The sequence below is a fragment of the Ascaphus truei genome, chromosome 2, assembly GCF_040206685.1.
Source record: "Ascaphus truei isolate aAscTru1 chromosome 2, aAscTru1.hap1, whole genome shotgun sequence".
Lineage (NCBI taxonomy): Eukaryota > Metazoa > Chordata > Amphibia > Anura > Ascaphidae > Ascaphus > Ascaphus truei.
The window spans coordinates 33,165,158-33,180,108 of NC_134484.1; the positions used below are offsets into that span (position 1 = coordinate 33,165,158).

At 43.0% G+C, this 14,951-nt stretch overlaps 1 protein-coding gene across 8 annotated transcripts in view; it reads right to left on the reverse strand.

The window, feature by feature from the left end:
* The window catches only part of EFR3A (EFR3 homolog A), a 226,565-nt gene that overhangs the window by 173,702 nt on the left and 37,912 nt on the right, over positions 1-14,951 (reverse strand). Inside the window, exon 1 of one of the 8 annotated variants that reach the window (XM_075581951.1) lies at positions 2,884-3,055. The exons of 6 other annotated variants lie outside the window; for them this stretch is intronic. In XM_075581951.1, coding sequence (XP_075438066.1) covers positions 2,884-2,971 — 88 coding nt within the window. In that variant the 5' untranslated portion in view covers positions 2,972-3,055. Of the gene's footprint in view, positions 1-2,883; positions 3,056-14,951 lie in introns of those variants that run through there. One more of the 8 variants, XM_075581952.1, reaches the window with a different exon arrangement.

The window sequence follows — 14,951 nt, forward strand, 5'->3', positions numbered from 1 at the left end:
GTTTAACATGAATGCGTGTGGCGAGTTTAAATTGGCGAGATGCGCGCTTCATAAATGTGTAAAAAAAAATTGCGCCTTTTTTTTCCCTTTGCAACGGCCGCGAGCGGCAGCTTCTTGCCAATATTTTCTGGCGAGGCAAAAAGGAGACAATCGCGCCATTTTATTGGCGCGAACAGCCGCTAGATGCCGTTCGCGCCTCTCTGCATTAGGATATTTTTAAAACTGGCGAGATGGAGGTTCTCGCCAGCCGCGAGGCGAGTTTTAGAAATAGAAAAGAAAAATTGGCGCGTTTTTCGTAACTCGCCATTTTCTGCTGTTTTCTGCGCGATTTTCTCCAAAAAATGGCGAATTTCGAAATAGCGCTGCTCTCTGCATAGGCCCCTAAGAACTTTAGGATTTATGCAGTGATACTATCCAGTCTTTTGACACATGTGCAAACAGAAACTCAGGTACAGTTTGGCATGCAGGAGAACTGTACTCACCAAAAGAATTAAAAACAGATGTAACAAACATACCCTACCTTCTTGCTGACACAGCGCACTGTGGCTGCATGTAGCAACAAAACCGCATACTAATTTATCTGTACCTGCCCCACACGCCATTGTAGAACAGGGACAAGACTTCACAGTACGCACTATTCATACACTGATTTGTGCTATCCTCTCCTCTATATATACTTCAAAACGAGAGGTAACTCTCAATGTATTACTTCCTAGTAAAATAAATAATAAATAAATAAATATATGTGGGAACAGTTGCGCGGTCAGATCAACATAACCAGACTATAACACCTACCATCACAATCTTCAAACATATTCATGTCAACCAATAACATTTAGAGATGCAGTAATATACCTACGTGACCATAGTTCTGTAAATCAACAGAACAATTTACTGCCTACACCTACAGGGGGCCTATAGTAGCTTTATAGACCCACTAGTGTCTATTTTAACACAGTATATTCTTTAGAGAAATAATATACTCAATACAGTTTATTTAGTAGAATCTAAAGACATATACTGTTTTTATTACACCATCATTTGTTAATAAAATACGAATACATTGTACCATACACCTTTATTCTATAACGGTCTGTGGTGCGCCTACAAAGGGACCCTTTCTGTGTACCTCTCTAGATACACCCGCAAAAAATCTATTTCTAACAGATGGAAGAAAACAACAGTGGAACTATCTTACTATTTGTTACTTTCATATAAAGTGTTAATTAAACGCAGTTTTGTTCAATAACTTCTAGTGGAATGCATTGAGGAGAAAAAAAAACTGAAAAGCCTTATATTGCTGTCGAGTCAGTTAAACAATGCTGGCAAAAACATCAATATTGCACAGAGAAAATAATATTATTTGTCTGATGTCTTTGTAACAGGGAAATATTGATTTAAAAAATGGAGATTGCACACCGTGCAAACCTCTGCATTATTCTTATAGGGTTTTTCTACTTTGACAATCCCACAAAACCGATTGAGGGAGAGAGAGGGGGGAAAGAGAGAGAGGGAAAGAGAGAGGGAGAGAAAGAGAGAAAGAGAGAGGGGGGAGGAGAGAGAGGGGGGGAGAGAGAGGTGGGAGAGAGAGGGGGGAAGAGAGAGGGGGGAAGAGAGAGGGGGGAAGAGAGAGGGGGGGAGAGAGAGAGGAGAGAGAGAGGGGGGAGAGAGAGAGGGGGAAGAGAGAGGGGGAAGAGAGAGAGGGGGGAGAGAGAGAGGGGGGAGAGAGAGAGGGGGAAGAGAGAGAGGGGGAAGAGAGAGAGGGGGAAGAGAGAGAGGGGGAGAGAGAGAGAGGGGGAGAGAGAGAGAGGGGGAGAGAGAGAGAGAGAGAGAGAGAGAGAGAGAGAGAGAGAGAGAGAGAGAGAGAGAGAGAGAGAGAGAGAGAGAGAGAGAGAGAGAGAGAGAGAGGGGGAGGGAGAGAGAGGGGGAGAGAGGGGGGAGGGAGAGAAAGGGGAGGGAGGGAGAGAAAGGGGGGAGGGAGGGAGAGAAAGGGGGGAGAGAGAAAGACACAAAATCAGGGAAGAGGAGGGGGAAACACTAGACAGGGGGCGTTAGACAGGTGGTGACAGTCTGTACCTCATTACTCGCACACACACGTGGGAGTGTGGGGTATAGAATGACACTTAATGGACCAGACCCGGGATCCTGCGCTGCCTCCCTCTCTATTCTCTGTCATCACCCCCGTTGCAGTTCGACAACATCAGAGAGGAGGGGGTAAGCAGGGGTACAGGCAAGAGGACATACCCGCCCAGCATAAATTCTGTTCACCTATTTTTCTAAAACCATTTTAAATACCCATGTGTTTTTCATTTTTGAGAAAAATAATAATTATTTACGCTGTGTATTACAAACTACGTCCATTTCACTGTATGTTTCTCCACGCTCACTGAAAAAATATTGACCTTTATACAACCCAGACTGGTAGACACTGCCAGAGATGGTAACAACAAGAAATCTCAACTGAACAACACAAGTAATAAATAGAACACGGGTCTCTGGAGAAGTTAGTCACCTGCTCACAGCCAAAGGAAATAAATATCACCAGCTGATAACATTAATTTCTAATCTCAGAGTAAGAAATGAAATGATTATCAGGCTATTACAAAGCACACACAAAAATCCATGTTATTGAACTGTAAGCACACACCCCCACCCCCTGTTTAATAAGCCATTCATACAATAATCTGTTACAATCACAAGTTCTTTGGTCATCACAGAAACTTTACAGCAATATAGCAAACTGAAATGATTATCGCCATTATTCTGAAATGGGATATTTTTTAACATTCTGTTATCCGCCCTATCAATAATCTTTTCTTCGGCGCCTATGATACTACAATAATAAACATTGCAACAGCAAGAGGAGCAACTTACAGTACCTACCCAAACACATTAACAGGCGCGGTTCCCATGCAGGATTAAAGTCATAAGTCCTTTCACTCTCTTCTGTTGGTACATGGGCATATTCCATGATGGTGCTGTATGGGGTGTTAATTGTTTCCCACCCCCCAGGAGTTTGTCTTCTACTCTGCCACTTCTTAACAGTTAGGCTACCTCCCAGCTCAGTGTGTCAGATGATTAATCACTAGGCGAAAGGTGAAAGTAAGGAAGGACTGAATATAATTAGAATGTGACATCAAAGCTATTGAACACCTGGAAACGCAGCAGATCAGATTCTGGTAACAATACTGGCTGCCGTCATACGATACATTATGGAAACTTGTACAATCTCCAGGGACCTGCAGATAACCAGATAAGTGAATATTAATGAGATTTAACTGTGCTCTCATTTTGTTGTAATCTTTGTAAACTGTAGTGGCATCTACATTGAAACTGTTCGGATGAACATACAATGCATGCGGTAATATGCAGAGACTTTCATAGGACACGGAGATCTAAGCAGATTCGGCACTGGCAATTTTTTTAATCATATCTCTACAGAATACCTTTGTGAAGATTTCCTTCAAGTAGTCAGGCATGGCGAGAGGCATCAAAACATACCTACTCCCTGCGATTTACAAGTTTTATAAACAGCAGCTCAGAATTTCAACAGGTCCTGGGCTACAGCTGATCTAGTGTTTCCGGAGCAACAAGGTACAGTACAATTCCGATAGTCCGGCACCATTGGGATTTAAGTGATGCCAGATTGTTGGATATTCCGGATTATTGGCTGTCGCTACTAAAAATAACCCCAGACACTGTACACGTTATATAGTAGTATAATATTTATAAGTACAGTAACTGAAGTAGCCTACATAATAAAACAGTAATTTTGTAAATAAACTACTGTAATACAGTATAGTACTAATAAAGCAATACCTTCAAATACAGCCGTCAGATGCCTATCAGGAGTTTCTAACTATAAAAGATAGCGGACTAATCGGGATTGTACAGTAGTTTACATTTTAACAGCGGAGTTAATAAGAAAGTGGCACAACAGTGTGTGTCTCCTGCACTGACCACATTTCCAATAATATACCCTTACATTGGATCTCGGTATTTTCTCCACTATTTATGTCTCCTTTGCATCCTACGCATGGGATTTGAATGATTATCTACCTTCCTTTACAGACTGAGCAAGTCTATATGCAGTTCCCCCTACAAATACGAAGCAGTACAGCTTTGTATTTGCCCACGTGATATAGGGATGTAAATAACCAGGAAGAACCGGAGGCACATTTTCTAGTTAGTTTCTCGGGAAGTAGGGGAACCCCCGGAGCTGAAATTAACACTGTTCAGCTCCGGGGACCACTGATTCATGCCTATTTAAAAAATGGGGGGGCTCAGAGGGCAGAAACGCAGTTCATGTAATGTCACGATCCTTGATGGAAATTTCCCTTTTTGGTCTCTGAAAATTAAGCAGTGTAGCTTTTCCTTTTTAGGGGGCAAATTCTGACTGGCGGTCAATAAATACTTTCCTCCACCCTTTGACTTTCAGCTCCGCCGACGTCACAACACAACTATGCACAAGAGAAACAGCTTAGGTGAGGGTATGGTGTCCCGTTCAACACATAACGATCACACGTAATAAAACAGGAAGTAAAGGAAGTAAAACGCTCCCAAGATTTGGAGCACCACGCTTGGAGACTTATTTATTAAAGATGCCATTTCATCCCTGAGACTTTGAGATTTATGAGATAAGACGGTAACAAATTCAAAACACATTTGACTATATTTCCAAGACACACTATGCCATTAGACATCTTCCAAGAGCAGGAGATACCTTCTAGCCCAGTGTTTCCAAACTCCAGTCCACAAGGAACCCCAACAGGTCAGGTCTTAAGGATATCCCTGCTCCAGCACCTGTGGGTCAATCAGCGGCTCAGCCATTTTGACTGAACCACCTGTGCTGGAGCAGGGATATCCTTAAGACCTGACCTGTTGGGGTTCCCCGAGGACTGGGGTTGGGAAACACTGTTCTAGCCCATTGATTTGAATGAGCCAGGCGTTGCCCTCCATCGCTAAAAGGTGTCTTATGGAGTAGCAATCTATGGACCATTACATAGATTGCATTCCTGGTCTAGTTTGTTGCTCTAGCTTCTGGAGTTGCATTTTCAGGCCTAAACTTTCAAACATACAGATATAGTAGTATGGATTTACGGTCTTCCGTGCCGTGGTTCGCGGCACCAGAGGATTAACACTGCGGAGGTTCAAAAGCATGAACCCCCACAGCACGATCACGATAGACACTGTCCCGGAGCCGCAGACCTTTGCTTCCTTGTCCACGCGCCGGGGACGGTAAACCTTTCTACATCTGTACCTTAAACATAAAGCGTGTTAATTACTGGTAACCTGTTACATGGCAGAGACCTTCCACTTATTTCAACTCCCACACATATTGCCAAATGACACATTAACTTTAACACGTGTTACTCGGAAACAATACATTTAGAAGGTAAATAATATTAAAGGAGCAACACATGCAATATCATGTTTTTTTTTTAAATAAATCAGATCTCTAGTATTAGTTAATCGGTAATCATTTTTTAACTCAATGCCATTGTTAATGAATTTTAATATACCGAGCATACTTTCTATTGCTGGTTTTAGCAAACTTCCGCAGCAGTGCAAGATCTTTGTAACACTGTCCTGTTTGTCATCATTTGTTGCCAACATTCCCAGCAGTTTGAGCTGCAAACTGTAATAGATAATGTTACCTTAACATACAAATACATTGTAGCTGCTGAGTTACACTGAATGAAGAATGGATTAGAAACTGGAAGGCAGCCATTTAGTGAACCCAGAGAAGCAGGATCTTTGCTGATCGATCACAGGAGAATGAATTGATCGACAGCTTAGGAAATTAGTTTTCAATAATGGCAAGCAAAGGCTGTAGAGATTTTATACAGTATATATATGTGTGTGTGTATATATATATGTGTATATATATATATATATATATATACACATATATATATACACACACATATTTTTTGTTATTAAGTGCCGTGCAAACTGTATTTTTAAAGCTGGGATATATTTGTCTTTAATCTCAACAATATCTATAATATAGTTTTAACAGTGCACGTTACTTAAACAGGATACATTATAAGAGAACAAAAAAAATGCTTCTGTAATGAATGATCAAGCAATCCCTAACTAGTGTTGGTTGGGCAAGTTACTCTGCAAATTTACAGAAACATATACGGTTTGGTCTTGCAATAGGGTATTCCCCCTGTGAATTGGATATCAATTTTTAAGTAACAAAATTAGATATAAATTTCACAAAAGGATGTGTACCTAAAAAGACCCATCACTGAAATCCCAGCAAATAGAAAACAACGTTTCTGTAGTTCCACAGGGGATGTTTAATGGGAGCTTTTTTATTATTGTCATATGTCTGTCACTGGATTTACGGTGGATAAATAATTGCCTGGTGAAAGCCACAGAGGCTAAATGATCAATATAAATGCAGGCAGAAGCACAATAAACAAGGTCACCTCAATGCCATTAACTCGAGCCAACTTGATATGCATCCTCAAGTTTCCTGGCGGGAAACGTCTGAGCCGCAGTACAGCACAAAGCATCATGTATAATGACAACTGCATACTTACAGCAGGAAGCCTGTTCTGGTACAGGAGGCCTGAAAGCTGCAACGTTTAGTGGCTGAAAACGTCTTTACTCAAAAACAAATTCCACACAATAGGTAGGTGCTATTTTTTTCTCTTTTACATTAGTCAAATAAGATCACCATATTCTATATAATTGCCAGAGTAAAGGTGAGCTATTCCTTTCTTTCTACTTATTCTGTGGAGAAAACTTAAAAGGATTCCCTCAATATTGCCTTTTCTTTCCTATTTACGTAGTACTGATCACAAACTTCATCGGGCGATACTACTACCTTCCATTTCTGAGAAACACTGCTGTTAATGTAATGTATTTGAGGGTGCCCATTACAAGGACAGATGTCCATTGCTCATAAGGATTTAGGCATCACTACTCATTTAATTGTCTTTCTATAAAAGTTCTCTCCATTTTTGGGGAGAAGAAAATTAATCTGGCAATTAATGTACCTTTAAAAAGCAAAAATAAAAAAATGTAAAAATCTTATATTATAAATATTGTCATCATTCGTCAAATCAATAAGTGTACATCTGATTTACATAAAACACAAACTAGCAAAAATCAGTTTACCAAGACACTAACGATCAATATTAAAAGAGAGTAAAGATCATACAAATTTGGTTACAACGATATCTATAAATATATCCAGTATAATATATATGGTGGCCATACCCTACATTTGACTCACTAAAGTTCAGGTCAGTTCTTTGAAATTGAAATGTACAGCTCAACCCCGTTATAACGCTGTGCTTGGGGTCCAAAGAATCACATCGCGTTATAAGCGGATCGCGTTACAAATAATGTACAATTGTATAATAAAGTATTTAAGACACCAATAATCGTGTTCTAAAGCATTCATAAATACGAAAATCGGGAGCCACACTTGCATCGCGTTATAAGCGGATTCGCGTTGTAGATTAGGTTGAGCTGTATTTAGGAATTCACTGTATTTATGTGTGTTTTAAAGCAGCAATACTACATTCCCCCTGTTTTTTCTTTTTTCTTTCTTATTTTCTATATGTAAAGGATGAGACAATGTTTAATTCTACATGCTTACCTAACCTGGCAATTGTTTGGTGCTCCTGTTCTAAATCTGTCAAAATCCTGATTGTGTGACGAACATTATGGCTGTTTTTCAGTTTCAATGAATCCTTCAGTCCGTGTAACTCAGCAGCTACAATGTAGGCTTATATTACCAAGGTAACATGATCTATTGTTACAGTTTGCAGCTCAAACTGCTGTGAACATTGTGATAATTTTTTGCCAAACAGGAAAATGTTGGAAAGATCTTGCACTGCTTGGGAGGTGCGGCTAAAGCCTGCTACAGAAACCTGCTTTAAAACATTAAAAATAACATTGAGTTTAATTTAAAAAAAAAAAAATTAAAAAAAAAAAAATTAAAAAAAAAAAAGTATTATCCAATAGTACAAACGTATTTATCAGAAGAAAAAACAAACCACAAGATTTCACGTTTTGCTGTTTTAATCAGGGGCAAAATAAGACTGAAAAGGATTTTAGAATGGTTCCAGTTGTCAGCTAGAAACAAGAATTAACAACTTGGCCGGTCACTGTGATCCATTCACTTTCATGCTGCGAGGGACACCATGGAGATCGCAGCACAATCACCGCCACTTTTAACATCACTGCTTTAGGCCTCGGCCAGGCTCCCTGCTGGCTCGCTGAGGCGCGCTGAGGCTCAGGGAAAGCGGGTGCTTTCCCTGGCCTTGCGGTTGCTTACCGCACGCGCTGTCAGGGGGCTGTCAGGGGGCCGTCAGGGGGCGGGCATGTCACTGGCCGGGGGCGGGCCAGTGACGTCACGCCGGCAAGCGGGGGAGTTTTAAATTCCCCTAAGACCTGCGCTTCCGCACGCTTGCGGAACCATAGGTGAGCCCCTACTAAAGCCGCTCTAAATGCGGCTGTAGGGGCTCAGTGCTGAGCGGGAGCGCGCCTCAGCGAGCTTCCTCCAGCAGGCAGGGAACATGGCCGAGGCCTTAATCTTCGCTTCGTTTGCTACAAAACTAACATTTCAAACTATGAAATACAAATGCGAAAGGTTGATGAATTGCTAGATTGAGTACTGGGTTAGAGAAAAGACAAGTCCAGTGCAGTAGATCCTGTTGCAGTGGATTACTATACTGTAGTTCAATCTTGCATGTAGAAGTACTGTGGACCGTAGGGTTTATTCACATAAATGTAACCTTGCCTGAAACGAGTTCAAGTCCGTCATGATGAGCCAATGTCAGTTGAAAAATGTTACCAAGCCTGTGAAAGTGACATTCAGATTAAGGTAAATTGCTGGCTGCTCTTTGTCAAAATGGAGTGTATGGAATTGTTAACAAAGGGAAATTGCTTTGAACCATATTAGGAAAATTTGGACACCTTTTAAAACTTCTGGCCCTGAAAACACCATCATACATACATACATACATACATACATACACACACCTTATAACAGGGATGCACAAACTTCATGAGCTGCGCCCCACTGCCTGGCAGCCGTAGCGTTCGCACCCCCCCCTCTCTCTCCAAGGACCCTGCGTTAAATTACGTCACCCCGCCGCGTCATTTGATGCACGTTACCATGGCGAGGCGTCGCTGAAGAGCCGGCAGAGAGCAGGTATGGGAGTTATAGTGTGCGCTTGTGGCGGTCTGTTTTGTATATTCAGATGCAGCTTTTTGGAAAAACATGTTTTGTTGCCTGCACACATTCTTTCTTCTAATGCTTTAGCTCATCAGAAACTGGTTTGTGGATTTTAGCTTTTTATCTAATAGTTAAAAAAAAAAATGTGCTTTTTCTTCATTTGAAGTAACTTGGCCATGATGCATTTTATGCTTTTAAATAGATTTAATACAAAATGAACCGAATATTTTTTAGTTCACTTTGATTTGATTCTTCCGTTAGGAGATGTCATTCCAATGTATTTCTGGTTTCCCAGTTAAAACGGCTGGAAACCACGGTTTCACGTTCTGCCAGAAGCAATGGTTGTACTGGTCTCTGTTCAGATCAAGTATACAATGTTAATTTTCAAATGGTACAAAACGTTTAGCCCAGGTGGGGGCAACTCCAGTCCTCAAGAGCTACCAACAGGTCAGGTTTTCAGGATATCCCTGCTTCAGCACAGGTGACTCAATCAGTTGCTCAGTCTTTGACTGCACTACCTGCGGTAAAGCAGAGTTATCCTGAAAACCTGACCTGTTGGTGGCCCTTGAGGACTAGATTTGGCCACCCCTGATTTAGATAATTATGCAATGACTTTGCACTTTAGTCAATGCACTTTATAACACTAGCTGATTATACAGTAGTCACGGTTTTTCCTAAATTTTGTTCCCTAGATTATCTCATCAACTTGCGGATAATTAATTTGCAGCCTTTGCCGAGAGAGGTCCCAATATATATACAGCGCCAAGTTATTTTTAACTGCTATTATTATATTTGTTTTGCACAGTCACCTTTACCATTAAAAGTACATTTGTAACTTTATTTTGAGGTTTCTCTGAGTGCATCACATGGGAATCTGTTGGTTCCTAGATTGTTATAGTAATTATTCCTGGCTGCACCCCTCCTCGCATTATCATAACTGAGCAGGTTTCTTTCACTATAGCAATCTAGAAAATGTTGCTTTGAAACATGTTTATCAGAAGTGTGTTAACGCAAGTTTTAAACCATCGCCTAAGAGAAACAGTTAAAGCGTTGAGTAGCAGTAGAGGCTTATAGCAATTGTGTTGTGAAACGGCATCATCTCACCAGTTTAGCCAGCAGCACAAAAGAGGCACGCGGTCCTGCTCAGTGATTCTGAGCGAGTGAAGTATCCTAGAGTAGGCTTGATAAAAACAATCTGCTATCCTCTAATGCATTGTAACTGCCATGCAGTCAAACATTTGAAGATCAGTTACAGTATAATATATATCTAAAAAAAAAGCTTTGTGCTTCCAAATGCCCGTCAGATAACAGGCGCACACGAGAAAATTAAACATCCCCGTGTTAAAGCAGATAATTAAAAATTCTAATGATGGAAAATAATTATTTTGTTTCCCATTTACGGTGATTACTTTCAATTTTATTTTCAATAACTGCAAGCTTTTTTGATCCACGAAAAGCATTTGTAGTTTTGCATTATATATCATACACACACACACACACACACACACACACACACACACACACACACAAAGTATATATAAATATTTATAGTGTGTGTGTGTGTGTGTGTGTGTGTGTGTGTGTGTGTGTGTGTGTGTGTGTGTGTGTGTGTGTGTGTGTGCGCGCGTGTGTGCGCGCGTGTGCGCGCGTGTGCGCGCGTGTGTGATATTGCAAGATGCAAAACCTGCGCAATGCTCCACACAGCGGACACAATACAAATACCACACAGGAATCTGGAGAACAAAATCAGAGGAAGGTTCACCTGTTCATCCAGCAATTTCGTGTACCTCATCATGTACATGAAATGCCCAGGGGGCTGCTACTACATAGGTGAAACGGGACAGGGGCTAAACAAGAGAATGAATCTGCATCGCCACAGCATCACGCGCGGAACAAGAGGACAGTCCTGTCGGCGAATATTTCTTTGACTCTGGCCATAAGATCTGAAGGTGGCCATACTCAAAAATAATCTTAGAACACTGAAAGAGAGACGGTATGTCAGTGTGTGTGTGTGTGTGTGTGTGTGTGTGTGTGTGTGTGTCCCTCTTTCCCCCTAGTGTTAAGAGTCTACTGGTGCTGGTATTACCTGTTGGCCCACAAAGGTCCCAAGCCTCCACCACAGGGAGCCTGGGGTGATATAGCAACACAATCTCGGTGCAGCGCCTCCACCTGGGAGGGATCCCAACGTAGTGGGAGGAGCCCCTCACAGAAACCAGAATACTGATACACACACACAGTCAGAAACAATAACAATAACCTTTACTTAGGAACATATAGATACAATGATAATGAAGATAGTAAGGCTATAACTACCCATTCAGCCTCACACGGCCTTATCCCACAACCGTGTAACCCACACCATGTCCACAGTACCTGACGGGGCCCTCAGGCACCCAACCAGCCTGGTGTCCACGAGAATATAACCCCCACCCCTATATGTTGTCAGCGCTGCCACTAAGGCATGTGTACTTGGTTGGTGCACTTAATGAAACAGGTACCTGCTGGGTGCTCCAGCATCCGGCCGTTCCGATTGGTAGCTGTGCAGGATCCGCTGATCCAGCGATGGCTTCTGCATCTGTGGTGGGTGCTCCTGCGCGTGGGTGGGATCCAGCTGGAGTGTCCCACATAAAGATAGTCTTGGTACTTTGCCAGGTGATCCGAGCCCAGACCACTCTCCACAGGGCTGCGCAGCGGTGTAGCTGTGCCCCATCTCTTAAATCAGCTAAAGGGCGCTGTGTCCCTACCTAAGGGGCCAGTCCCTGTAGCTGCTACAATTTTATATTGGGGTCGGGGCCTAACATGGGGGCTCTGGCCTATTGCAGGGGCCACTGACACCCTGCACATAAATCCTCCCCCAACTGTCTCCCAGCTCCGACTGGCTAGCAAGCCCTGAGCACGCCAAGAGTCTCTCCTAGCTGCCCCTGATCCTGGAAGCCCTATTGGCCGGTTGCGCCCATGTGACTCCAGCCCCTGGGGCTGCTGGGAGTTGTAGTCTGTTCTATTGCCGCCGTGTACGCCTAGCGTACTGCGCAACACTAATGGCCGCCTGATACTCTGCGCATGCGCAAACTCTGCACAAGAGGGCGGCACCCTGCTGAGTGAGCCGCCAAAGCCTCCGGCGAGCTCGTTGCCCCGCTGTAACGGCCCACAGCATAAGACAATGGGGGTAGGGGAGGGGGGGGGAAATAGGAGAACCAGAGGGGACCTGGCTACATATGTATACTTCATACGTGTGCGTGTATACTTTATAGGTAACTATTTTATTTTAAAACACACACACACACACACACACACACACACACACACACACACACACACACACACACACACACACACACACACACACACACACACACACACACTTTAAGTTATGGTGGGTGAAAAAGGCAACAAGAAACCTCCACCGTATTGCATATAGCAAATAAAAAGATCACTTGTGGGCACATTCACATGTCTTTGGCAGGTCTGCAACCCTGCCTGTCACCATTATCTCCAGCATACAGTGCTTCTACTGCAGCAAGGGATTCTGGGAAATGACATGCAAATGAGCACACAATGTGTCACCTTTTGTCTGAAAAACCATTGTTACACGGAGCCCATATAAGCGAATGCTCGCTGTAAATACAGCTTTAAAGCACTCTATGCTGGGGATAATGGTGAAAGGCAGGGTTGCAGACCTGCCCAAGACATGTGAATGTGCTCACAAGTGATCTTTTTATTTGCTATATATCTATATATACACACACACACACACACACAACCTATATAGGGTTCTTGCACCGAGATGTGACAATCCAGAGAACTCGGTTGTCTTTTATGGATTGTGACCATATACAGTAGTAGCGAATTGAGTTAGTCTTCCTCCAACCGCATACTGCAGGTCTCCTCGCGTTTCATGCGAGCATGCCTCTGAATAAAGATTCTCTTCCTTGGACCCACAAAAAAGGCCAAGTTGTCCTCATCTCAATATTAGTTGCCGAGCCAAAGGCAAGCAGAAATTCACCATCGTAGGGAAAAGAACTAAAGTTGTTCTTGCAATTCGAATATGCTATGTGATGTCTTAGCTAGAGAGCTCTTCTTGCCGTCACTGGCCGGGCCATGCATCTTGCCGACAAGCGTACTACGTCCAACGATGCATTGGCAATATAGTCAGTCACAATCTTGATTTCTGATAATGCCGATAAAATTGAGGTTCTCTTGACACCACTTTCCAACACCTCTTCCAGATAGTCCAGCAATAATCTTATGGTTCTGGAAAATGACGCTGTTACTACAGGTTTGCCAAACAGACTAGGAAAAGAAACTCCCACAAAGATAAGGGCACTCAAGGGTATATGAAAAATCTAAAAACAAATGTATTCATACACAACTCAATGCAAAAGGTTAAACCTGTCCCGCATGTGACATCAGAGCACCATTGCCACTTTCTCTGCTTCCTGCTCACAGAGCGTTCCAGTGTCTTACCCTGCCATGCCGTCCAGGCTACCTGTGTTCCCAAACTCTCTTGCAGTGTTCTCCAAGGTCGCGGGGTGTCCGGCTGGTCGCTTCTGCTGGAGCGAGGCCTACGACCCCCCCCCCCCTCCTACGCTGAAGGAGGAGCTTATCCCAATTAGTACCCAAATTTGCAGTGAAGGAAGTCTGCGAGATTCCCTCCAGAGGCGTTCAGACGAGGGAGTACAGGAGCGGAGCATGCATGTGTGCTGGTTAATCCAAGGTCTGGAGTTATAAAGGCAAGGAAAGGCAGAGAAAAAAGAGGGACATGAAGATCAAGAGAGGGGAGGGGGATAGGATAGCATTGTAGACCAAGAGAGGAGAATAGGGTAGCGTTGTAGTTCGTGACCAGGTTGTCAGAGTCTGGAGCAGAGAGAGGAAAGGGAGGAGCGCAAACTGTGTGGCACACGTGTGCGGGCGTATGTATATGTATATGCGTGTGTACGCACCCAAATATTCAGCAGGGCCCCACTAATACGGCGGGTTACGTTACGTGCCCCCGCCGAAACGCGAAAATCGCCATAAAGCGGGGCCCTAGTAATGCATGCAAAAATAATGTCCATTGCTTACCTTAAAAACTTATTTTTACATCGGCCGCCATCACGCTACGTTATCCAGCGCAGGAAGGGAAGGGAAAGACCAATTGTGCGCCGACACGCACTACTTTCGGTGCTACGGTGGCCGAAGGCTTCAATGATACAGTAAATGGCAGGGAGAATACAACACTGTACGCACGCAAAAATGTTGCTTAGCGACAGCCGGGTGCCGAAAAGCACCGTAAAAACGGAACTAGTGCCGAATGTAAATGGAGTAGGTATGCATTTTGAAGCGCCGTATTAGCGGAACGCCGAAAAGCGGGGCCTTCCTGTATATTGGCACTTGTCAAATACAACCCAATAGATCTGGTATTTATCATCAAGACATGGCTCTTTCACACCCCTGGACTAGAGGATTGTACATTGCGCTGAGACATGAAAACTCAAATTGAAAATAAAAATAGCCTCTTTAAGGTTTCTTTTGCAATTTACAGGCACATGATGGTTTTTGACAACCACATATTTCCCATGTACAGTTTTATGCAAGACAATCAGACAAGGCAGATCACAATTTACTGTCGCTTTTACTAAAGGAGACAGCCAGAAGGGAGCAGTAGACACTCAAATTAGAATGAAGTTTATTAGCAGTCAAAAGATTCTTTTTCTGCATCAGACATAATAAAAAAGGGACGTGTATGCTAAGCACACGCATTATATGT